The sequence below is a fragment of the Oncorhynchus mykiss genome, chromosome 29 (genome assembly GCF_057628025.1).
Source record: "Oncorhynchus mykiss isolate SJ-2025 chromosome 29, ASM5762802v1, whole genome shotgun sequence".
NCBI lineage: Eukaryota > Metazoa > Chordata > Actinopteri > Salmoniformes > Salmonidae > Oncorhynchus > Oncorhynchus mykiss.
In genome coordinates, this window is record NC_143050.1 from 24,161,024 (window position 1) to 24,185,121 (window position 24,098).

At 41.2% G+C, this 24,098-nt stretch overlaps 2 protein-coding genes across 4 annotated transcripts in view; both read right to left on the minus strand.

The window, feature by feature from the left end:
• The window catches only part of LOC110509844 (myosin-IIIb), a 58,363-nt gene extending 53,854 nt beyond the window's left edge, over window positions 1–4,509 (minus strand). For 2 of the 3 annotated variants that reach the window (XR_016493289.1, XM_090226850.1), the window contains exons 1-3: window positions 4,091–4,509; window positions 1,845–1,910; window positions 1,355–1,485 (exon numbers count right to left, since the gene is read on the minus strand). Coding sequence is in view for 2 of the 3 variants with exons in the window: in XM_090226850.1 (XP_090082976.1) it covers window positions 1,355–1,485; window positions 1,845–1,910; window positions 4,091–4,192 (299 nt within the window). In the remaining variant the exon portion in view is untranslated. The remainder of the gene's footprint in view (window positions 1–1,354; window positions 1,486–1,844; window positions 1,911–4,090) is intronic. The other variant, XM_090226851.1, reaches the window with a different exon arrangement.
• A 13,288-nt stretch (window positions 4,510–17,797) lies between these two features.
• LOC110509843 (boophilin-H2) lies at window positions 17,798–21,281 on the minus strand. The gene is made up of 6 exons (XM_021590981.3): window positions 20,559–21,281; window positions 19,793–20,002; window positions 19,350–19,514; window positions 18,911–18,979; window positions 18,687–18,765; window positions 17,798–18,503 (listed from the first exon to the last, which is right to left on the minus strand). The coding sequence occupies exons 1-6, from the start codon at window positions 20,620–20,622 to the stop codon at window positions 18,449–18,451; spliced, it is 642 nt and encodes a 213-aa protein (XP_021446656.2). The 5' UTR covers window positions 20,623–21,281; the 3' UTR covers window positions 17,798–18,448.
• Between the last annotated feature and the right edge of the window lie 2,817 nt (window positions 21,282–24,098).

The window sequence follows — 24,098 nt, forward strand, 5'->3', positions numbered from 1 at the left end:
TTTAAATTGTTTTACATGGGTCAAATGTTTCAGGTAGCCTTTCACAAGCTTCCCACAATAAGTTGGATGAATTTTGGCCCATTCCTCTGACAGAGTTGGTGTAACTGAGTCAGGTTTGTCTGCCTCCTTGTTCGCACACACTTTTTCAGTTCTCCCCACAAATTTTCTATAGGATTGAGGTCAGGGCTTTGTGATGGCCACTAATACCTTGACTTTGTTGTCCTGAAGCCATTTTGCCACACCATTGGACGCATGCTTGGGGTCATTGTCCATTTGGAAGACCCATTTGCGACCAAGCTTTAACTTCCTGATTGATGTCTTGAGATGTTGCTTCAATATATCCACATAATTTTCTTTCCTCATGATGTCATCTATTTTGTGAAGTCATCTCTAGGAGACAGAACACGTCTCCTTCCTGAGCGGTATGACGGCTGCGTGGTCCCATGGTGTTTATACTTGCGTACTATTGTTTGTACAGATAAACGTGGTACCTTCAGGCGTTTGGAAATTGTTCCCAAGGATGAACCAGACATGGGGAGGTCTATAATTTTTTTCTGAAGTCTTGGCTGATTTCTTTTGATTTTCCCATGACGTCAAGCAAAGAGGCACTGAGTTTGAAGGTAGGCCTTGAAATACATCCACAGGTACACCTCCAATTGACTCAAATGATGTCAATTAGCATGTCAGAAGCTTCTAAAGCTATGCCATCCTTTTCTGGAATTTTCCAAGCTGTTTAAAGGCACAGTCAGCTTAGTGTATGTAAACTTCTGACCCACTGGAATTGTGTTATTTCACTTATAATTCACGGTGTCTAAACAATTGTTGGAAAAATTACTTGTGTCATGCACAAAGTAGATGTCCTAACCGACTTGCCAAAACTATAGTTTGTTAACAAGACATTTGTGGAGTGGTTGAAAAACAAGTTAATGACTCCAACCTAAGTGTATGTAAACTTCTGACTTCAACTGTATGTGCATCAAATTGAGAAAAGTAGCACATAAAAACATTGATTTTGGTATGTTATTACATGATTGGTTGAAGTTATTACATTATTCATCCACAAAGTTGTTACTCACCGGTTAATGTAATAATTACAGGTTAATAGCGGAACATTTTATTACGTTAACCAGCAAGTTATTACATTAACCCGTTTTTTTACGTACAAAATTGAAAAGTTATTACATTAACCAGTGTATTACATTAACCGTTGTTACAGTGCTGGCTTGGATACTTTCTATTCATTGTCCTTTACAACATGTTTCCAGCAACTATTATAGTGGATATGTGACCAGGCTAGTCCAATACAGCTTGGCTCAGTAGTGTAAAATAAGTATTAGACTGTTAATGGATTTACCTGATAACAATGCATTGGTTTCGGGGTCCCGTGGCTAACCTTCCCATCATGGACTGGTAGGCTCTGTCTGCCACAGCGAATATATGAGGAGGTAGCTTGCTCTTCTCATGGTACTTATACCTCTCTGACACCTACACAGATACAAGGAGGAACATCTTTAAAGCCATTGTCTACAAATAGTTTAGTAGATTTTTTTTTTTTTAAGATTCCTGGTCAGTTATGTCACCTAAGATAATAAAGGCAAGCATAAGTGCTAAAGCCTCAATATTAGTTGGAGCTATTCAAAAGTCCCCAAAACAATTGCAAGTTCAGTGTCTAGTCCTATTCCAAGAAAATAAGTTATCTTCTGGGTTGAAGTGCCATTATTAATTGCAATATGCCAACTTTAATGTTTTCCAGGTTATAATGAGTCACAAGATAACTAGGGCAGCTTTTAGGAGAAAGTCTGCCAGCACAGCTTAATGCTTATTGGTCTTGTGGGAGTACTTACCTCTTTCACATAGAGAGGGAGGTATTTAAATGGATTTATGGCCACCAAGATGTCCCCAATGTAGGTCTTGTAGAGATAGGTGGTAAGAGGGAAAGAGAGAGAGAGAGTTTACTAGGTTACTGGCCCAACACTTTAACCGCTAGGCTACCTGCCGCCCAATTAATGTGTATTGTACTGTATTTTCAAACACACACACCACTCCACTCACTGCATAGAGTCAATGTCACTGACTCTACGCACACACACTTCTACACACGCTGCAGCTACTGTCTATTATCTATCCTGTTGCCTAGTCACTTCACCAGTGCTTACAGTTTATGTACATATCTACCTCAATTTCGTTGTACACCTGCACATCAACTTGGTACTGGTACTCAATGTACAGTGCATTCAGAAAGTACTCAGAACCCTTGACTTTGTCCACATCTTGGTTGCGTTACAGCCTTATTCTAAAATTGATTAAATAGTTTCCCCCCTCATCAATCTACACACAATACCCCATAATAAAAAAGCATAAACAGTTGACATTTTTGCACATTTATAAAAATAAATATCACATTTGCATAAATATTCAGACCCTTTCCTCAGTACCATGTTGAAGCACCTTTGGCAGCGATTACCAAGTCTTCTTGGGTATGACGCTATAGCTTGGCCCACTTGTATTTGGGGAATTTCCCCCATTCTTCTCTGCAGATCCTCTCAAGCTCTGTCTGGTTGGATGGGGAGCATCGCTGCACAGGTATTTTCAGGTCTCTCCAGAGATGTTCGATCTGGTTCAATTCCGGGCTCTGGCTGGGCCACTCAAGGACATTGAGACTGGCCCAGAAGCCACTCCTGTGTGGTCTTGGCTGTGTGCTCCATTCATCTTTCCCTCAATCCTGACTCATCTTCCAGTCCCTGTCGCTGAAAAACATCCCCACAGCATGATGCTGCCACCACCATGCTTCACCGTAGGGATGGTGCAAGGTTTCCTCCAGACGTGACGCTTGGCATTCAGGCCAAAGACATCAATCTTGGTTTCATCAGACCAACAAACCTCGTCTTTCATGGTCTGAGTCCTTTAGGTGCCTTTTGGCAAACTTTAAGTGCGCTGGCGTGCCTTTTGATGAAGAGTGGCTTCCATCTGACCACTCTACCATAAAGGCCTGTCTCGGAGCTCTACGGACAATTCCTTCGACCTCATGGCTTGGTTTTTGTTCTGACATACACTGTCAACTGTGGGACCTTATATAGACAGGTGTGCCTTTCCAAATTATGTCCAATCAACTGAATTGACCACAGGTGGACTCCAATGAAGTTGTAGAATCATTTCAAGGATGACCAATGGAAACAGGATGCACTGGAGCTCAATTTCAAGTCTCACAGCAAATAAGGTATTTCGGTTTTTTATACATTTGCAAAAATGTCTAAAAAACTGTTGTTTTCGCTTTGCCATTATGGGGTTGTGTGTGTAGATTGAGGCAATTTTTATTTTTTATTTAATCCATTTCGGAATAAGGCTGTAACGTAACAAAATGTGTAAAAAATCAAGGGGTCTGCTTTCCAAATATATATTCCGTATATAGCCAAGCTATCATATCTAATTTTGTATTTATTCCTTGTGTTACTATTATTATTTTTTATTTGTTGTATTCTGCATTGTTGGGAAGGGCCTAAATAAGCATTTCACTGTTAGTCTATACTTGTTGACGAACCATCTGACAATTACAATTTATTTGTGACAAAGGTTTTGTTCTGGCAGCAAACAATGGCATGAATTAAAATGACATGTTGATATATGACTGAATATCTGTGTTGTACATAGATCCCAACCCTTCAACATTGTTGATGGTTTTTTTTGCTCAGAAAACTTGGGGGGCCAAATAAAACCACTCCCGGGGGAATCAGTTACGAAACTCTGCCCTAACCCCTAGCACTAACGTTAGCCCTGCTAGCTAACCTTAGTGTTAGCCACCTAGCTAACGTTAGCTACAACAAATTGGAATTTGTAACATATCATACTTCCTTTTTCAAATTCGTAACATATCATACAAATTGCAATTCGTAACGTAACATACAAATTGTAATTCCTAACATATCATACGAAATGAATGGACATCCACAAATTAATACCATGCGAAAACGTAACATACCACACTAAATTAAATGTATCGGATTTACGTACAGAACAATAGGACATGCTCTGAAACCACGTTGCTTTTCCCAAAACAGTCACATACACATTTCAAGTCTGAACATGTACTTACATAGATGCGATCTTGTTTGAACCGTTGACTCAGGGATTCCAACAAACTTTGTTCATCCAAATCTGACAAGGCTGCCAAATCTTCGTGGAAGAGCCCCTCCATTTCTTTCTAAATCGTATTTATTCGATAAACTCGGATGCAATAATTATATGTAACGTTACTGGACTATACTGAAGCTTGATAAAAACAAATTAATTTGCCTTGGTTTTCTGCCGTTAAAATCCAACATATGCGCCTAAAAACGACAGCGGTGTTAATGTCGTAAAAAGTCTACTGTGACAGCAGTGCACACAGCGTAACTGAACTGAGTTTACTCTACTCCCAGGGGAGTACTGAAGTTAAAAGGCGTGCAAAGCAAGGGTTCCCTCTCTTTCGTTGCTATACTGTATCCTTGGGACGGTCAACCCTGACGTCACCCCGTTGAAATTAAAATGTATAATGGTTAAAGGAAAACTCCCCCAAACTATATTTTAGTATTCGTTTCATTCGTCAATTGTTGATATAGTCCAGTCATATAGCCTTGATTGGCGGCTCGCAGTAATATTTATATTTTAAATGTACAGACTACCAGGGTTGGGGAGTAACAGATTATATGTAATGTGTTACACGTACGGGATTACAAAAAGCTAACTGTAATTTGTTAAAATACCAGCAAAACATATTGTAATCAGATTACAGATACTTCGAGGATTACTTTGAAATTCAGAAAGGATGTTTGCGAAAAAAATATTTGACACTTCTCTGTTTTCTCAATGAAATTCAAAACAGCATTGAAAAAATGAGCATAAATGGTCTCTGACCATAAATCAGAGACCACTATGATGACACCAAATGTGTTTGATGGATTGCGGGAAAAGAGCAGGAATAGGCGTTTGTGGGCTACAATCCAAGCTGTTTTTCAACTGTGCGACTGCTGTCAGCATCCAAAGATTATCCAACTTGAATTAAAGCTTGGAAGTAAGGATGACAGCAGTGGACAGTTTTTTACCAAAATAGAGGCCAGGCGGTCCGTTTTGTTATTGTTTCATCTGTGGATTTTCCCTTTAAACATATTGTAATGAAACAGCAGGGAGCAGGTCTCGAAGCCTCCACCTTCGAGCCCGAGGTCCGGCGCGCTATCGACCGTGCCGCAACAGCATGCTCGTGCAGCAGAGTCGATTCACTATTATCAAGATATCAAAGTGTCACCAACAAAAAGGTAAACAATAGACCCATAGCAAATGCAGAATATGGCATAAATTTCTCACATGTATATAGCACCTTTCAGTAGTGCTCAAAGCATGCCATTCCATGTAACGCAGAATTTATTCAACTTGAATCGATGAGCCCAATCAGTCCTCCATGACAACAAAATCATAAACAACAGAGCAGGGCTGGCTAGTAAATCCTTACTTTTGGGGTTATGCTCAGGTAAAATACTTTGGCTAATCTATACGTCCAAGTTATATTCTTGAAGATCAAGAGGTATTGCATTCATTGGAATGACTGGAATTCTGATAGACTTTGGTTTTTAATGTAAAGATATCATTTTTTCGTATTAATATATTTTTAATTTACTAGGCAAGTCAGTTAAGAACAAATTCTTATTTACACTAACGGCCTACCCTGGCCAAACCCTAACGATGCTGGGCCAATTGGGCACCACTCTACGGGACTCCCAATCACAGCCAGTTGTGATACAACCTGGAATCAAACCAGGGTCTGTAGTGACACCTCTAGCACTGAGTTGCAAAGCCTTAGACCACTGCGCCACTCGGGAGCCCATGTGTAATAGAAAGTGATGGGTTAGATGAAGCCTACATAACCATCCCATAATGTAAAATGTAACATCCATATATGGCCACCTATGTAAACTTTAACATGGATTTATCTTGCAATAGATGTGTTCAATTGGTAACATACATTTTTGTCTTCTAATGCATTTTAAGGGGAAAGTAATCTAAAAGTAACTGAATGTAATCAGAGTTTGAGCAGTGAGTTTGGGTAATCCAAAAGTTACATTACTGATTACTATTTTGGACAGGTAACAAATTACATTTAACAGTAACTGTAACGGATTACATTTAGAAAGTAACCTACCCAACCCTGCAGACTACCAAATACAGCACAATTTCAAATAGTTTCTGAGCAGTCAAATTACACAAACACAAACTGCACTATTTTGCTTGCCCAATAGGTGGCAGTATAATATTATGTTGAGCTGCTGCATCAACATCTGTAGTTGAGTAAACTGTTGCTATGCTCTCAACAAGGCTAGATACAGAGGCGGGAGGTGGAGAGCAGAATGAAGGTTTTGGGCTGCATCGAAGTCAGTATTTATCCCCATCTTTGGTCGAATCAAACTACCAAACTATTTGTAATAGTCAAGCGCATGCAAAAATGAAATAATGAGCAACCAGTCACTGCAACTGAACATGACAATGAGGAGGGTGAGGATGAGTAAGCTAGTGTACCCGCACACACAAATGAGGGACAATTTAGCAAAAAGAGAAAGGTACGGCTGTTGAAAGATGAATATCGAATATCCACGTCGGCACCAACGATGTTAGGATGAAACAGTCAGAGATCACATAACTTCAGCGTGTAAATCAGCTAGAAAGATGTGTCGGCATCGAGTAATTGTCTCTGGCCCCCTCCCAGTTAGGGGGAGTGATGAGCTCTACAGCAGAGTCTCACAACTCAATCGCTGGTTGAAAACTGTTTTCTGCCCCTCCCAAAAGATAGAATTTGTAGATAATTGGCCCTCTGTCTGGGACTCACCCACAAACAGGACCAAGCCTGACCTGCTGAGGAGTGACGGACTCCATCCTACCTGGAGGGGTGCTCTCATCTTATCTACCAACATAGACAGGGCTCTAACTCCTCTAGCTCCACAATGAAATAGGGTGCAGGCCAGGCAGCAGGCTGTTAGCCAGCCTGCCAGCATAGTGGAGTCTGCCACTAGCACAGTCAGTGTAGTCAGCTCAACTATCCCCATTGAGACCGTGTCTGTGCCTCGACCTAGGTTGGGCAAAACTAAACATGGTGGTGTTCGCCTTAGCAATCTCACTAGGATAAAGACCTCCTCCATTCCTGTCATTATTGAAAGAGATCATGATACCTCACATCTCAAAATAGGGCTACTTAATGTTAGATCCCTTACTTCAAAGGAAATTATAGTCAATGAACTAATCACTGATCATAATCTTGATGTGATTGGCCTGACTGAAATATGGCTTAAGCCTGATGAATTTACTGTGTTAAATGAGGCCTCACCTCCTGGCTACACTAGTGACCATATCCCCCGTGCATCCCGCAAAGGCGGAGGTGTTGCTAACATAGCAAATTTCAATTTACAAAAAAAAGAAGTTTTCGTCTTTTGAGCTTCTAGTCATGAAATCTATGCAGCCTACTCAATCACTTTATATGGCCTCCTGGGCCATATACAGCGTTCCTCATTGAGTTCCCTGAATTCCTATCGGACCTTGTAGTCATAGCAGATTATATTCTAATCTTTGGTGACTTTAATATTCACATGGAAAAGTCCACAGACCCACTCCAAAAGGCTTTCGGAGCCATCATCGACTCAGTGGGTTTTGTCCAACATGTCTCTGGACCCACTCACTGTCACAGTCATACTCTGGACCTAGTTTTGTCCCATGGAATAAATGTTGTGGATCTTAATGTTTTTCCTCATAATCCTGGACTATCGGACCACCATTTTATTACGTTTGCAATTGCAACAAATAATCTGCTCAGACCCCAACCAAGGAACATCAAAAGTCGTGCTATAAATTCACAGACAACACAAAGATTCCTTGATGTCCTTCCAGATTCCCTCTGTCTACCCAAGGACGCCAGAGGACAAAAATCAGTTAACCACCTAATTGAGGAACTCAATTTAACTTTGCGCAATACCCTAGATGCAGTTGCACCCCTAAAAACTAAAAACATTTCTCAAAAGAAACTAGCTCCCTGGTACACAGAAAATACCCGAGCTCTGAAGCAAGCTTCCAGAAAATTGGAACGGAAATGGCGCCACACCAAACTGGAAGTCTTCCGACTAGCTTGGAAAGACAGTACCGTGCAGTACCGAAGAGCCCTTACTGCTGCTCAATCATCCTATTTTTCTAACTTAATTGAGGAAAATAAGAACAACCCAAAATTCCTTTTTGATACTGTCGCAAAGCTAACTAAAAAGCAGCATTCCCCAAGAGAGGATGGCTTTCACTTCAGCAGTGATAAATTCATGAACTTCTTTGAGGAAAAGATCATGATTATTAGAAAGCAAATTACGGACTCCTCTTTAAATCTGCGTATTCCTTCAAAGCTCAGTTGTCCTGAGTCTGCACAACTCTGCCAGGACCTAGGATCAAGAGAGACGCTCAAGTGTTTTAGTACTATATCTCTTGACACAATGATGAAAATAATCATGGCCTCTAAACCTTCAAGCTGCATACTGGACCCTATTCCAACTAAACTACTGAAAGAGCTGCTTCCTGTGCTTGGCCCTCCTATGTTGAACATAATAAACGTCTCTCTATCCACCGGATGTGTACCATACTCACTAAAAGTGGCAGTAATAAGGCCTCTCTTGAAAAAGCCAAACCTTGACCCAGAAAAATAAAAAAGTTTTTGGCCTATATCGAATCTTCCATTCCTCTCAAAAATTTTAGAAAAGGCTGTTGCGCAGCAACTCACTGCCTTCCTAAAGACAAACAATGTATACAAAATGCTTCAGTCTGGTTTTAGACCCCATTATAGCCCTGAGACTGCACTTGTGAAGGTGGTAAATTACCTTTTAATGGCATCAGACCGAGGCTCTGCATCTGTCCTTGTGCTCCTAGACCTTAGTGCTGCTTTTGATACCATCGATCACCACATTCTTTTGGAGAGATTGGAAACCCAAATTGGTCTACACGGACAAGTTCTGGCCTGGTTTAAATCTTATCTGTCAGAAAGATATCAGTTTGTCTCTGTGAATGGTTTGTCCTCTGACAAATCAACTGTAAATTTCGGTGTTCCTCAAGGTTCCGTTTTAGGACCACTATTGTTTTCACTATATATTTTACCTCTTGGGGATGTCATTCAAAAACATAATGTTAACTTTCACTCCTATGCGGATGACACACAGCTGTACATTTCAATGAAACATGGTGAAGCCCCAAAATTGCCCTCGCTAGAAGCCTGTGTTTCAGACATAAGGAAGTGGAGGGATGCAAACTTTCTACTTTTAAACTCGGACAAAACAGAGATGCTTGTTCTAGGTCCCAAGAAACAAAGAGATCTTCTGTTGAATCTCACAATTAATCTTAATGGTTGTACAGTCGTCTCAAATAAAACTGTGAAGGACTTCGGCGTTACTCTGGACCATCTACGTAACATTGCAAAAATCAGAAACTTTCTGTCCAAAAATGATGCATAAAAATTAATTCATGCTTTTGTCACTTCTAGGTTAGACTACTGCAATGCTCTACTTTCCGGCTACCCGGATAAATCACTAAATAAACTTCAGTTAGTGCTAAATACGTCTGCTAGAATCCTGACTAGAACCAAAAAATGTGATCATATTACTCCAGTGCTAACCTCCCTACACTGGCTTGCTGTCAAGGCAAGGGCTGATTTCAAGGTTTTACTGCTAACCTACAAAGCATTACATGGGCTTGCTCCTACCTATCTCTCTGATTTGGTCCTGCCATACATACCTACACGTACACTACGGTCACAAGACGCAGGCCTCCTAATTCTCACTAGAATTTCTAAGCAAACAGCTGGAGGCAGGGCTTTCACCTATAGAGCTCCATTTTTATGGAACGGTCTGCCTACCCATGTAAGAGACGCAAACTCGGTCTCAACCTTTAAGTCTTTACTGAAGACTCATCTCTTCAGTGGGTCATATGATTGAGTGTAGTCTGGCCCAGGAGTGGGAAGGTGAACGGAATGGCTCTGGAGCAACGAACCGCCCTTGCTGTCTCTGCCTGGCCGGTTCCCCTCTTTCCACTGGGATTCTCTGCCTCTAACCCTATTACAGGGGCAGAGTCACTGGCAGAGTCACAGAGTCACTGGCTTACTGGGGCTCTTTCATACCGTCCCTGGGAGGGGTGCGTCACCTGAGTGGGTTGAGTCACTAATGTGATCTTCCTGTCTGGGTTGGCGCCCCACCCCCTTGGGTTGTGCCGTGGCGGAGATCTTTGTGGGCTATACTCGGCCTTGTCTCAGGATGGTAAGTTGGTGGTTGAAGATGTCCCTCTAGTGGTGTGGGGGCTGTGCTTTGGCAAAGTGGGTGGGGGTTATATCCTTCCTGTTTGGCCCTGTCCGGGGGTGTCCTCGGATAGGGCCACAGTGTCTCCTGACCCCTCCTGTCTCAGCCTCCAGTATTTATGCTGCAGTAGTTTATGTTAAGTGTGCTCTCTCTAATTCTCTCTTTCTCTCTTTCTTTCTCTCTCTCGGAGGACCTGAGCCCTAGGACCATGTCTCAGGACTACCTGACATGATGACTCCTTGCTGTCCCCAGTCCACCTGGCCGTGCTGCTGCTCCAGTTTCAACTGTTCTGCCTTATTATTATTGGACCATTTTGGTCATTTATGAACATTTGAACATCTTGGCCATGTTCTGTTATAATCTCCACCAGGCACAGCCAGAAGAGGACTGGACACCCCACATAGCCTGGTTCCACTCTAGGTTTCTTCCTAGGTTTTGGCCTTTCTAGGTAGTTTTTCCTAGCCACCGTGCTTCTACACCTGCATTGCTTGCTGTTTGGGGTTTTAGGCCGGGTTTCTGTACAGCACTTTGAGATATCAGCTGATGTATGAAGGGCTATATAAACAAATTTGATTTGATTTGATATCGAATGTTTCAAGAAAAATGGACAACATAATTTTTCTTTGTACTTAAAGCAGTTGAACAGAACAACTTCTGCTGCAGAGAAATCGACAGAGACAACATATGAGATTGCATGGATTACGGATGCAGACAGTGAAAAAATATTTTTTGTATTCAGCAGAAATAATTTATGCTTATTTCAGTAACAAAGATGCAATTCTAAAACAAATTAAAGGACTGCAACTATCGGACACAACCAGAATAAGAAGGGTTGAAGAAATAGGAAAGTACATTGGTAAGGATCTAAACGAGGATATATCAGCGGCTCCGTGTTTCAGAATAGCATTGGACGAACGCACAGATGTTTGGGACATCGCTCAGTTATGCATATGGGTCTGGTTCCCGAAAGATGAATCTAATTGGTAAGAACTGTTGTGCTTACTACCACTGCAAGAGTCAAATGAGAGGAGAGGATGTGTTGAATGCACTTCAGACCTTTATGGATGAGAACAATTTGGAACGGGTCAAATCTCGCATGTGTGTGCACTGATGGAGCCCCAAACGTGCCTGGGAAAAAGAAGGGACTTGTCGGGGTAATGAGAAGAGAGAAGGGATCCCCAACTTTGCTGTGATCCCCAACTCGTGGCAAAACTCAAGAACAGTGAGTTGAAGAATGTGATGCAACTGCTTGTACAAGTGGTCAACTGTATTGTTTCAAGAGCACTGAATCATCGGCAGCTTTGTGAACTGCTGCAGGAGTATGAGACAAAATACAGTGACTGTCACGACTTCCGCCGAAGTCGGCTCCTCTCCTTGTTCGGGCGGCGTTCAGCGGTCGACGTCACTGGCTTTCTAGCCATCGCCGCTCCATTTTTCATGTATCCATTTGTTTTGTCTTGTTCCCTGCACACCTGTTTTTTATTCCCCAATCAATTCATATGTATTTATCCCTCTGTTCCCCATCATGTCTTTTTGTAGGATTGTTTGTGTTACGTGTATTTTGATATTGTGGATATTGTTACGCGCATTACTTTTTGTCTATGTTCCGGTTCTGCTCTCCTGCACCTGACTTCGCCTCCAATACACACTCCTAACAGTGACTTGGTGATGCACAACGAGGTGAGATGGTTATCTTGTGGCAGAGTACTTGAGTGGTTTTTGAGTCTCCTCCCCCAAATACACAAATTCCTCTCAAATAAGGAGAGAGACGAGCCGGACTTGGAAATTCCTGAGTGGATAATACATTTTGCCACGTTGACTGACATCACTTGCCATCTGAGTACACTGAATCTCCAGCACCAAGGGAATAAAAAAGTCAGGTAACTAGCGGTGGAATTGGGAGAGCGAGCAAAATTATAAAACAATTTAAAAATATGTTTTAGAATAGAATAGAATAGAATGTGGAATATAAGATTTTACATTGGTGTGTTCCCAGAGCAACTTTTTACTCTAAAATGTAATCCCTGCAAGTAACATGCTACGTGTTATCACAGCGTTCCAAAACAAAATCACAACACTGTTCATATCTCAGAACATTTGTGCACTTCCCAAAACTCATAGCAGTCACCACAAATGACCCAGAACCTTTGCAACATTTCAACTACGATGCATTTGTGGAAGTGTTGGAGGAGCTGAGGAGCGATTTTGAATCAAGATTCCAAGATGTACAGGAGTGCAAAGGAATTTTTCCATTTCATTAAGAACCTCTTCCAAGTCCCAGGGACTTCTCTGGCCGCAGTCATCACAGGCCTCTCCCCTGACCATGCTGCAGTGGAATGTGAAGTTGTTGAACTGCAGGCAAATGACACCCTGAAAGCTGAGCTCATAACAGGTGTTTCCCACTTCTGGAACATGGTCCCTGACACAGAGTGCCCAGCTCTGAAGACGTGTTCAAAAGGTGAGCACATACACTTGTGAATCAACATTTTCAACCATGAACTCTGTGAAGAGAAAACATAGGAACAGACTAACCAATGCACATCTGGACTCCATTACAAGGATTGCCATGAAAAAGTACAAGATTGCATGAGAGTCAAGGAGCAGCTGGCACACTTCCGCTCATCAGGCTATTAAGTATGTTTTTCTTACAAAGTGATGTTTATAACACATGATTAGGCCTATATGTTTATGGGAGGAATCAAGGAGCAGCAGGTACACTTCTGCTCATCAGGCTATTAAGCAGGTTTGCTCTTCAATAGGGGTGTTTAAACGAGGCAGCATTTCTGGTGGTCGGAGGCTAACGTGGGGAGACTTAAAACCGCACTACCTCACGTCTACCAACACATCTCCTGCGCCACTAGGGGGCGCTAAAACTAGACCACATTTATTCTACCCATTATTCTACCCATGGTCCTCCCTTCGGCAAATCTGACCATGACTCCATTCTCCTGCTTCCAGTTTACAAACAAAAGCTCAAACAGGAAGTACCAGTAATGTGCTCAATACGGAAGTGGTCGGATGAAGCAGACCAGAGGCTTCAAGACTGTTTTGCTAGTACAGACTGGGATATGTTCTGGGATTCATCCGATAGCATTGAGGAGTTTACCACAGCAGTCACACGCTTCATCAATAAGTGCATAGACGATGTCGTCCCCACAACGTATCCAAACCAAAAAACATGGATTACAAGCATTATCCGCTCTTGGCTAAAAGTTGGTGTTTATACTTGCGTACTATTGTTTGTACAGATGGTATCTTCAGTCGTATGGAAATTGCTCCCAAGGATGAACCAGACTTGTGGAGGTCTACAATTTTTTTCTGAGGTCTTGGCTAATTTCTTTTGATTTTCCCATGATGTCAAGCAAAGAGGCACTGAGTTTGAAGGTAGGCCTTGAAATACATCCACAGGCACACCTCCAACTGACTCAAATGATGTCAATTAGCCTATCAGAAGCTTCTAAAGCCATGACATCATTTTCTGTAATCATGTTGTGGGGGTGCTTTGCTGCAGGAGGGGCTGGTGCACTTCACAAAAGAGATGGCATCATGAGGAAAGAAAATTATGTGGATATATTGAAGCAACATCTCAAGACATCAGTCATGAAGTTAAAGCTTGATCACAAATGGGTCTTCCAAATGGACAATGAACCCAAGCATACTTCCAAAGTTGTGGCAAAATGGCTTAAGGACAACAAAGGCAAGGTATTGGAGTGGCCATCACAAAGCCCTGACCTCAATCCTATGGAAAATTTGTGGGCAGAACTGAAAAAGTGTGTGCGAGCAAAGAGGCCTACAAACCTGACTCAGTTACACCAGCTTGTGGAAGGCTACCCGAAAAGTTTGACCCATGTAAAACAATTTAAAGGCAATGCTACCAAATACTAATTGAGTATATGTTGACCTCTGACCCACTGGGAATGTGATGAAAGAAAGAAAAGCTGAAAGAAATAATTCTCTACTATTATTCTGACATTTCCCTATTCTTAAAATAAAGTGGTGATCCTAACTGACCTAAATCATTGAATTTTTACTAGGATTAAATGTCAGGAATTGTGAAAAACTGAGTTTAAATATATTTGGCTAAGGTGTATGTAAACTTCCCGACTTTGTACATTACATACCCAACACAAAGACACAGGCACTTTCACAATCATAATTTGCTGCTGCTACTCTGTTCTTTATTTTACTATTATTATTATCTATCCCGATGCCTATGTAAAGGACAACACCCTGCTTACTTACCGAGTACCACTTCGGCCTATACCTGGCGCGAACTCTCTTTGCCCTGCCTTCATGTATCAGTGGAGGCTGCTGCAAATGGGATGGCATCTGGAAACCATGTGTTTGATGTATTTGATACCGTTCCACTTATTTCAGGGTAAAATCTACACCAGTTGTTTTCGGTGCATGTGACAAAATAAAATAGGATTTGATTTGACATGGCTAATTGTTTTTTGTGCTGTATTTTAAGTGTATTTTTATAAAAAATATTAAATTAGCAGACAACTACTTGGTTATTTTAATTTGCGGTTAAGGTGATGCCTCTCAGTGCATTCGGAGAGTATTCAGAAGCCTTGCCTTTTTCCACATTTTGTTACGTTACAGCCTTATTAAAAAAGGTATTATATTATTTATTTTCCTCGTCAATCTACATAAAGAATGTCGCACACTCCATGTATAATCTCCCAGCCATTTAATGGGTTTCAGCATCACTGTGCCTTCCTCAGGGTAATGTCATGAATACTTGAACCAAGTTATGTATACACACAGTGCAATTAGTGTAACCAATGACAGTGGTGAGGGGTGTGTCATAATGATTAAGTTCATTAAAATTAATTAGTGAAACTGTTAAAAATGGTTTAAAAAATAGTATATGGCATATTAAATATATTAAATATATTATGCTATTGTTATCATATTGTTATCATATAGAAACATAATGGAATAGTGTACATCATATTAGCGTCAACATACATTGTTGTTTCATTCAATTTCACATAATTTCGTATTTCATTTTTGTTACATGTTATATTGGTTCAACCTTAATTTATAATGATCATCATCAACAGTGTACACTAATAAGCTGTAAAAATACGATTTTTTACATTTACAAGACTTGTTCATAAAGGAAAATGTGTTCATAAGAAGGGCCTGAGATCAAAGTCAATATTCAGACCACCAGGGGTCAATGTTTTTAGATAGGATATCCAGTAAGCTTCTTTTTGTAGTAGTGGGATCTCAATGTTACCTCCTCTCCTTGGTAGAGCAACATGCTCAATGCCTGTGTATTTGAGGGAGGAAATGGGATGGTTAGCTTCAACAAAGTGAGCTGCTTCCGGATAGTCAAATGTTCTTACACCTGATTGAGCTGCGGTGTTCAGCTATGCGTTGTTTTAATTGTCTTTTCGTTTGTCCTACATAGGATTTTCCACATGAACAGGTGATGAGATGGATTACTCCCTTGGTCTTGCATGAGATGATACCCCTAACAGGGATCTTTCGACCTGTATGTGAGTGTCTGAAGAAAGACGTTATTATAGTGCTATTACACTGTGCATTATACACTGCTAAAAAAAATTTACGGAACACTAAAATAACACATCCTAGATCTGAATGAATGGAATATTCCTATTAAGTACTTTTTTCTTTACATAGTTGAATGTGCTGACAACAAAATCACACAAAAATGATCAATGGAAATCAAATTTATCAACCCATGGAGGTCTGGATTTGGAGTCACACTCAAAATTAAAGTGGAAAACCACACTACAGGCTGATCCAACTTTGATGTAATGTCCTTAAAACAAATCAAAATGAGGCTCAGTAGTGTATGTGGCCTCCAGTAGTGTGTGTGGCCTCCACGTGCCTGTATGACCTCCCTACAACGCCTGGGCATGATCCTGATGAGTCTGGACAACTCCTGGACAGTCTGTGGTGCAACGCCATGTTGGTGTATGGAGCGAGACATGATGTCCCAGATGTGCTCTATTGGATTCAGGTCTGGGGAACGGGTGGGCCAATCCATAGCATCAATGCCTTCCTCTTGCAGGAACTGCTGACACTCCGGCCACATGAGGTCTAGCATTGTCTTGCAGTAGGAGGAACCCAGGGCCAACCGCACCAGCATCTCACAAGGGGTCTGAGGATCTCATCTCGGTACCTAATGGCAGTCAGGCTACCTCTGGCGAGCACATGGAAGGCTGTGCGGCCCCCCAAAGAAATGCCACCCCACACCATGACTGACCCACCGCCAAACCGGTCATGCTGGAGGATGTTGCAGGCAGTAGAACATTCTCCACGGCGTCTCCAGACTCTGTCACGTCTGTCACATGTGCTCAGTGTGAACCTGCTTTCATCTATGTGAAGAGCACAGGGCGCCAGTGGCGAATTTGCCAATCTTGGTGTTCTGTGGCAAATGCCAAACGTCCTGCACGGTGTTGGGCTGTAAGCACAACCCCCACCTGTGGACGTCGGGCCCTCATACCACCCTCATGGAGTCTGTTTCTGACTGTTTGAGCAGACACATGCACATTTGTGGCCTGCTGGAGGTCATTTTGCAGGGCTCTGGCAGTGCTCCTCCTGCTCCTCCTTGCACAAAGGCGGAGGTAGCAGTCCTGCTGCTGGGTTGTTGCCCTCCTAGGGCCTCCTCCACGTCTCCTGATGTACTGGCCTGTCTCCTGGTAGCGCCTCCATGCTCTGGACACTACGCTGACAGACACAGCAAACCTTCTTGCCACAGCTCGCATTGATGTGCCATCCTGGATGAGCTGCACTACCTGAGCCACTTGTGTGGGTTGTAGACTCCATCTCATGCTACCATTAGAGTGAAAGCACCGCCAGCATTCAAAAGTGACCAAAACATCAGCCAGGAAGCATAGGAACTGAGAAGTGGTCTGTAGTTATCACCTGCAGAACCACTCCTTTATTGGGGGTGTCTTGCTAATTGCCTATAATTTCCACCTGTTGTCTATTCCATTTGCACAACAGCATGTGAAATTTGTCAATCAGTGTTGCTTCCTTAGTGGACAGTTTGATTTCACAGAAGTGTGATTGACAAAAGTTACATTGTGTTGTTTAAGTGTTCCCTTTAGTGTATAACAACATAAAATCTCTACCCTCTAGTATAACTGAATTTCACCTCCATTTTGTACATATGTACATACTAATTGCCATTGTGAGCACGTCACACAGGACAAAGCAGTGAAATTGTCTGAGGCATGGATGGAATTTTAAAGCCTTTGAGCGAGGGAATGTTGTCAGTGTTTGTATATTTAGAGGCAAAGTACATTTTAAATGTAATCCATCTAAAATATGCCAGGGATTTTTGGGAGATCAAAAATCATAAGTGGGATTTTTTTATATATATTTCACAGAGCAAAACAATCACTTCACAAACAGTTGACTTTTTCATATCAGTTTATTTTTCCATGTGCTTGGACAACTTGGAAGAAAAAGACCATACCAAATTATGAAAATGCATTTATTTTCATGTTTGTACAATAAAGAACAAATGCAAACATTCATATCCAAATGTAAAAACGTAAATCCTTTCAACAATCTATTGAATTGTTTATAAGATAGACTTAGTTGAAAAATAATTAACTTAAAACCAGTGGAGGATGGTGGGAGGAGCTATAGGAGGACGGGCTCATTGTAATGGCTGGAATGAAATAAATGGAACGGTATCAAACATATGGCAATCACACTTGACGCCGTTCCAATTATTTAATTCCAGTCCTTACAATGAGCCCATCCTCCTATAGCTCATCCCACCAGCCCCCACTGCTTAAAACATGGCATTGTAATTTGAACATGAATAAGTGTTTAGGTTTCTGAAAAAGAGAGTTGATCAGTTTATACGTCTGAGACCAGTTTGAGGGTTGATCAGATCAGTCCTTGTTACAAAATTCAACATACAATATGCAGGCATTATTTACAGTTTGGTTAATGCTCATCACCTGCTAACTTTGTCAACATCCCACAGTTTGTAAACCAAGAAATATATAGATAAGGCATGGGATACATTTTCCTTTTTTATTCAACTAAAATAGAGTACAACATTTAAAACATAACACATTTAAACAAAATCCAAAACAAGGCTTGAGGGTGATGCATCTCTACTTCATCTCAAGAGTTTGTACCTGCTCACTCCCTTTTCTTGATTTCTCTTTCCTGTGAAGTAAAAAAAATGTAAACATTTCAGTGTAATCAAATCTTAAATCTGAATCTATGATTTCCAGAGTTAACATACTTATTGATATTACCATGAAATCCAAAGATGGATTCTCACCCCTTTCCTTCATTTATTTTTACTGTATTGACTTTGTAAGAGTACATTGCTGCACCTTTGCTTACCTTTGGACAACAAAAAGAACAATAGCAGAGATCACCGCCACTGCGAACACAATTCCTCCTAAAATACCCACAATCAGTCCTGAGACAAACACAACAAAGACAGTTAGGATTAAGAACCAAAAATACAAAAGGAATTCTTTCATAACCACAATATAGCTCAATTACAAAGATTATCATCAAGATATTAGCTAATTTCTTATCTGTACACAAAGGTATTGATGTACCTGCATTAGTGGAACTCTCATCTGGGTTGGTTCCTGGTTCCATAGCACCACCAAATCTTCCTGCTTTGGCTGCAGAAGAATAATATCTCACATGAACGGGACAAACAAGCATGATAGAGACAGAGTTGCAATAACGTTGTGGAGGAAGGACCTCTACTGGACTAAGAAGAACAGTCCAAACAGTTAGCCAGGTGAATGTCTGTTGTAAAGGACAATTGCACCTTAATAATGATTCAAATGCACTTCAATATCTACAAACTATTTTCATACAGAAACGAGCCTTTACACGTGGCAGTTGAGTGAAATCTAGAAATGTGTAGGTTCATTATATTGAATATGATGGGTTGTTGATTTTTGAGTGCATATTGAGGTATATTGCCATTACCTCGGAGGAAGAGATGAGAAATAGTGGCATCACAACAATAAATAGTGAACTGACCCATGCATGTCTGCAGACACTGCTCTCGGGTCTCGAAGCGGTTGCCATTGCCCTGACAGCCGCTGTAGTGGAAGACACGACAGTTCCCCTCTTCTGCGTTGTAGTAGTGCATCAGCAACATAGCAAAACAACTACCATGGTCCACTGGGAGGCCACACACTCCATCTGAGAAAGCGCAGAGAATAGATGAGGAATATGAATTGGTTTGACAAACTTCTATGAACAGCTCCACGATTCCTCCTTAAATGGATGGATCATTTTGAGAGGTTAGTGTAGCATAATAATCAGATTATAGGATTGCTGTGTATGCTGTCTGTTTGCTTTTTATGTGGTTTTGTTAATATCTTATATTTTATGTTCATGAATCATCTTAGAATCCACACCTAACAAAATGGCCGCCATACAGCAGCCGCTCTCCCTCCCCACCCTCTGTAGCAGCCTACCTGCAGCTGGATAGAGCTCTTCAAACTTGTCAGAGCAGGCATTCATACACTGCCTGTCTGTGTTGAAGCGGTTCTCATTCCCTTCCAGTCCTTTGTAGAAGAAAGGAAAACAGGCGCCTTTTCCCTCATTGTAGTAATACTGCAGTTGTTTGTCGTCTTCCTTTCCCGCCACTGCCTTCCCCTCGTCCATCTTACTACTGCAAAGTGGCTCTGACAGAAGATGGCCACTTGTCAGTCACTGAGTAGTTACAGTACATGTTCTCTTGCCAGTTTTGACAGAGTTCTTCAACAGCAAAAATACAGTTTCTATTAATGATTTGCAAGTATATTCTAAATCTAATTTGAACCATCTCAGCTGTCTGATTCATTTTTTATTTCTGAGTCTGACACACCTGCGCTTGAAAAGCAAGGTTTTCAATTCCTAGCATCATCTTCACACTTCTCTCAACATTTTCTCAATATTCATCACAATCATATTGATAAATGATCCCACTCACAAATGTAACTTCAGCCTTACCTTGGATGGGTTACATAATTCATTCATTTCAGAGAAAAAAATACAACATTATTTACAATACTAGACTTAGTAACCGTGTTTGCCTTACTTTGATTTTGCTTTGATATAACTGGACATAAAGGAATTATGACAAAGTAGGAGCTCAGTGACCTGGTTACAGTAGCACACATACTATAGTTAAAGCAGTCAAAGCGATTAACAAGGGTTCGTAGAGAAAATGCAGGATGTTAAGAAACAGAATATACTCACTCATGGACGAAGCTATAGGAAGCATAACTCCAAGTAAAAAGACATGTAAAAGTGGATATGCCATCGTTTTGACGCTGGTAGGCCAAGACTGTAGATTCCCCCAGCAGAAGATGTCAAGTTTCTTTTCAAATCCTGTTCTATGAGCTTCTGTCCACAGGCAGGGAACGTCCTTTGGACCCCTTATCAACAAGTAGGTTTTTATTACCTAGGAGTGTCTCGCTGTCGGTCATAGACCCCATGGTTTCAGTCATAAAACATGGAAATGACTGGCAGTATCTTGGAAACACTTTTCCAGTGTTCATCTTTTTATTGTAGTTGAGTAATCAAGCATTTCACAAACAGAAATTGAGAAATAAAGAAGCCTATCCCCAACTACAAGACTTTATGGTTACCTTTCTTGTATCTTCAAGTAAATATTGTCCATTTTCAAAATGTAAAGTCCTGTGCAGTGGTTACATTGAGCTGGAGCAACCCAGAGCTGAGCTCCTGAACCTAGGGTCAAAAAGCAGGATAGAAAGTAGGATAAAAGTACTAACCCTAACCATACAATGGGAATACATTTTACTTACAGCAGTAACCCTATCCATAGTCATAACCCTTAGCCCAACCCTATTTTCATGTCCAGATCCCAGTTCAACCCTAGCCTCAACTATAACCCGAACCTCAGCCTCAACCATAACCCTAACCCTGGCTTTTTGCTATTGAAGAACTGTGGAAACTGGCAAGAGAACATGTACTGTAACTACTTTTGTTACTGACAAGTGGCCTTCTGTCAGAGCCGTTTTGCAGTAGTAAGATGAATGAGGGGAAGTCAGTGCAGGGAAAGGAAGACAACAACAACAAACTGCTGTATTACTACGATGAGGGACCAGGCGTCTGTTTCTCTTTTTTCTACAAAGGACTGGAAGGGAATGAGAACCGCTCAACACAGACAAGCAGTGCAAGGAGGCCTGCTCTGCCAAGTTTGACAAGCTCTACCCAGCTGCAGGTAGGCTGCTACAGAGGGTGGGGAGGGAGAGTGGCTGCTGTACGGCAGCCATTTTGTTGATTCTACATCTAACAAACAGGAAGACCATATGACTATGCAAATTATACAGTGTTGCATTGGTGTATGGGTTTTTGTTATAATGTTTAAGACCAGGCACCACAGGCTAAAATTATATTTTTGCATCTACTTTTAAATGTTGGGGCATTTTGGTCCATTAATATTAGTATTTTCAAAAAGTAAAAAAATAAAAAGGGCAGGTTTACCCTAGCTTCGTGTCCACATCCTGATTTCTTTTGATTTTCCCATGATGTCAAGCAAAGAGGCACTGAGTTTGAAGGTAGGCCTTGAAATACATCCACAGGTACACCTCCAATTGATTCAAATGATGTCAATTAGCCTATCAGAAGCTTCTAAACCCATGACATCATTTTCTGGAATTTTCCAAGCTGTTTAAAGGCAAAGTCAACTCAGTGTATGTAAACTTCTGACCCACTGGAATTGTGATACGGTGAATTATAAGTGAAATGAATTGTTGGAAACAATTGTTGGAAAAATTACTTGTGTCATGCAGAAAGTAGATATCCTAACCGACTTGCCAAAACTATAGTTTGTTAACAAGAAATGTGTGGAGTGGTTGAAAAACAAGTTTTAATTACTCCAACCTAAGTGTATGTAAACTTCTGATTTCAACTGTATGTTTCCTTATCGTATAATTTTAAGACGTGCATAAGATTGCTGAACAATGTTGTATTTAGACTCCGACACCTAGGGTGCATTGCAATAGTCTAAAGGGGATTCCTCTCTCTGTCTGCTACCCCTTGTCTGCACTGATATGAAAGAACCTGAGGTAATATCACATTTCTGAAATCCCCCAAACTGCTATGTCTTACCCTTTGTTTTCAGATTAGTGCAGATGAAGTGCAGAAGTCTATGAAAGGAAGCCAATTTAGACTACTGTGATGAAGCCTCCATACAGCCTACAGTATATTGGACAAAAGCATTTGGATGAAGTCCACGAGGAGTCAAGTATCGAGTTAAAGCAGTCTCACTCTCGCCTATAAACCAAAACAGGTATCAGTTTACAGTCAGTGAAGATAATATAACAGAGCTACGTCAGAGAAGTTGGCCTAAATATTATGACGGTGTCAACAGAGCAGTCTTTATGACCAGCAATGAGAATGATGGCACAGTGATATTTCATATATGATGTTATTTCCTTTTATCTTAGGCCCACTCCACTGTATGTGTTCAAGATTGTATGGTATATATTATGGACATAAAGTACACAATACAAGCGTCCAGTGTGGCTTTTCAAAAGTGATTTGAAAAGACCTCAGACAAATGTAGAAAAAAAACAAAGAAGTGTGTGGATCTTATGAGTTTAAAGTTGATTCCAGTCAAGATAATTCAAAGTTGACCCTTCTCAGAATGATGATGATGAAACAGCCTTTCTTGTGCTGGCAGTGAGTGCTGAGGGGTCCTTTGCTCTGCCTGTACTGTCTGACAGGGCATAGGTGTCCTTCAGTCTTGCCTGTTAAAATATTATTTCTTAGGGTGGGGACCTCTGTTTAAGTGTTAATTTGTTGCTTTTAAAATTTTGACTGCAAAAAAACAATAGGTAGAATTCTGTATCTATTGCTACCCATGGCCCAGCTCAGGTTCCAATAACATCTGGTGCTGCTCACATGATGCACACAGGAAACTGGAAGATCACACAGTGACATCCTGGGGATCACAAGACACCATTACACACTGAAACTGTTCCATGTGAGGGTGTCATGAAACAACGTGAAACCCTATCAAACCACACTACTGGTTCCTGGCCCACCATTTGGGAAATGTTGATTTTGATGAGAGAGATACAGGTAACTGCCAAAATAAAGCAAACACTTGATTAAATGAGGGATACAAAGTATATTGAAAGCAGGTGCTTCCACAGAGGCGTGGTTTCTGAGTTAATTAAGCAATTAACATCCCATCATGCTTAGGTTCATGTATAAAAATGCCCAGTTGCACATTATTTTGGCTACCATTTCTTTGGGCTGCAATCTGAGGTGCAGTTAACTTTAATGAACTTATCCTCTGCAGCAGAGGTAACTCTGGGTCTTCCTTTCCTGTGGCGGTCCTCATGAGAGCCAGTTTCATCATAGCGCTTGATGGTTTTTGCGATTGCACTTGAAGAAACGTTCAAAGTTCTTGAAATATTCTGAATGACTGACCTTCTAGTCTTAAAGTAATGATGGACTGATGTTTCTCTTTGCTTATTTGTGGTGCCAGGACAACAACCCCTCCCTCAACGTGATCAAGACAAAGATGAAATATAGACTACAGGAAAAGGAGTACCAAGCACACCCACATTCTAGTCGACCGGGCTGCAGTGGAACAGGTTGTGAACTTCAAGTTCTTTGGTGTCTACATCACCAACAAACTATCATCGTCGAAACACACTAAGACAGTCATGAAGAGGGCATGACAAAGCCTATTCTCCCTCAGTAGACTGAAGAGATTTGGCATGGGTCCTCAGATTTTCAAAAGGTTCTACAGCTGCACCA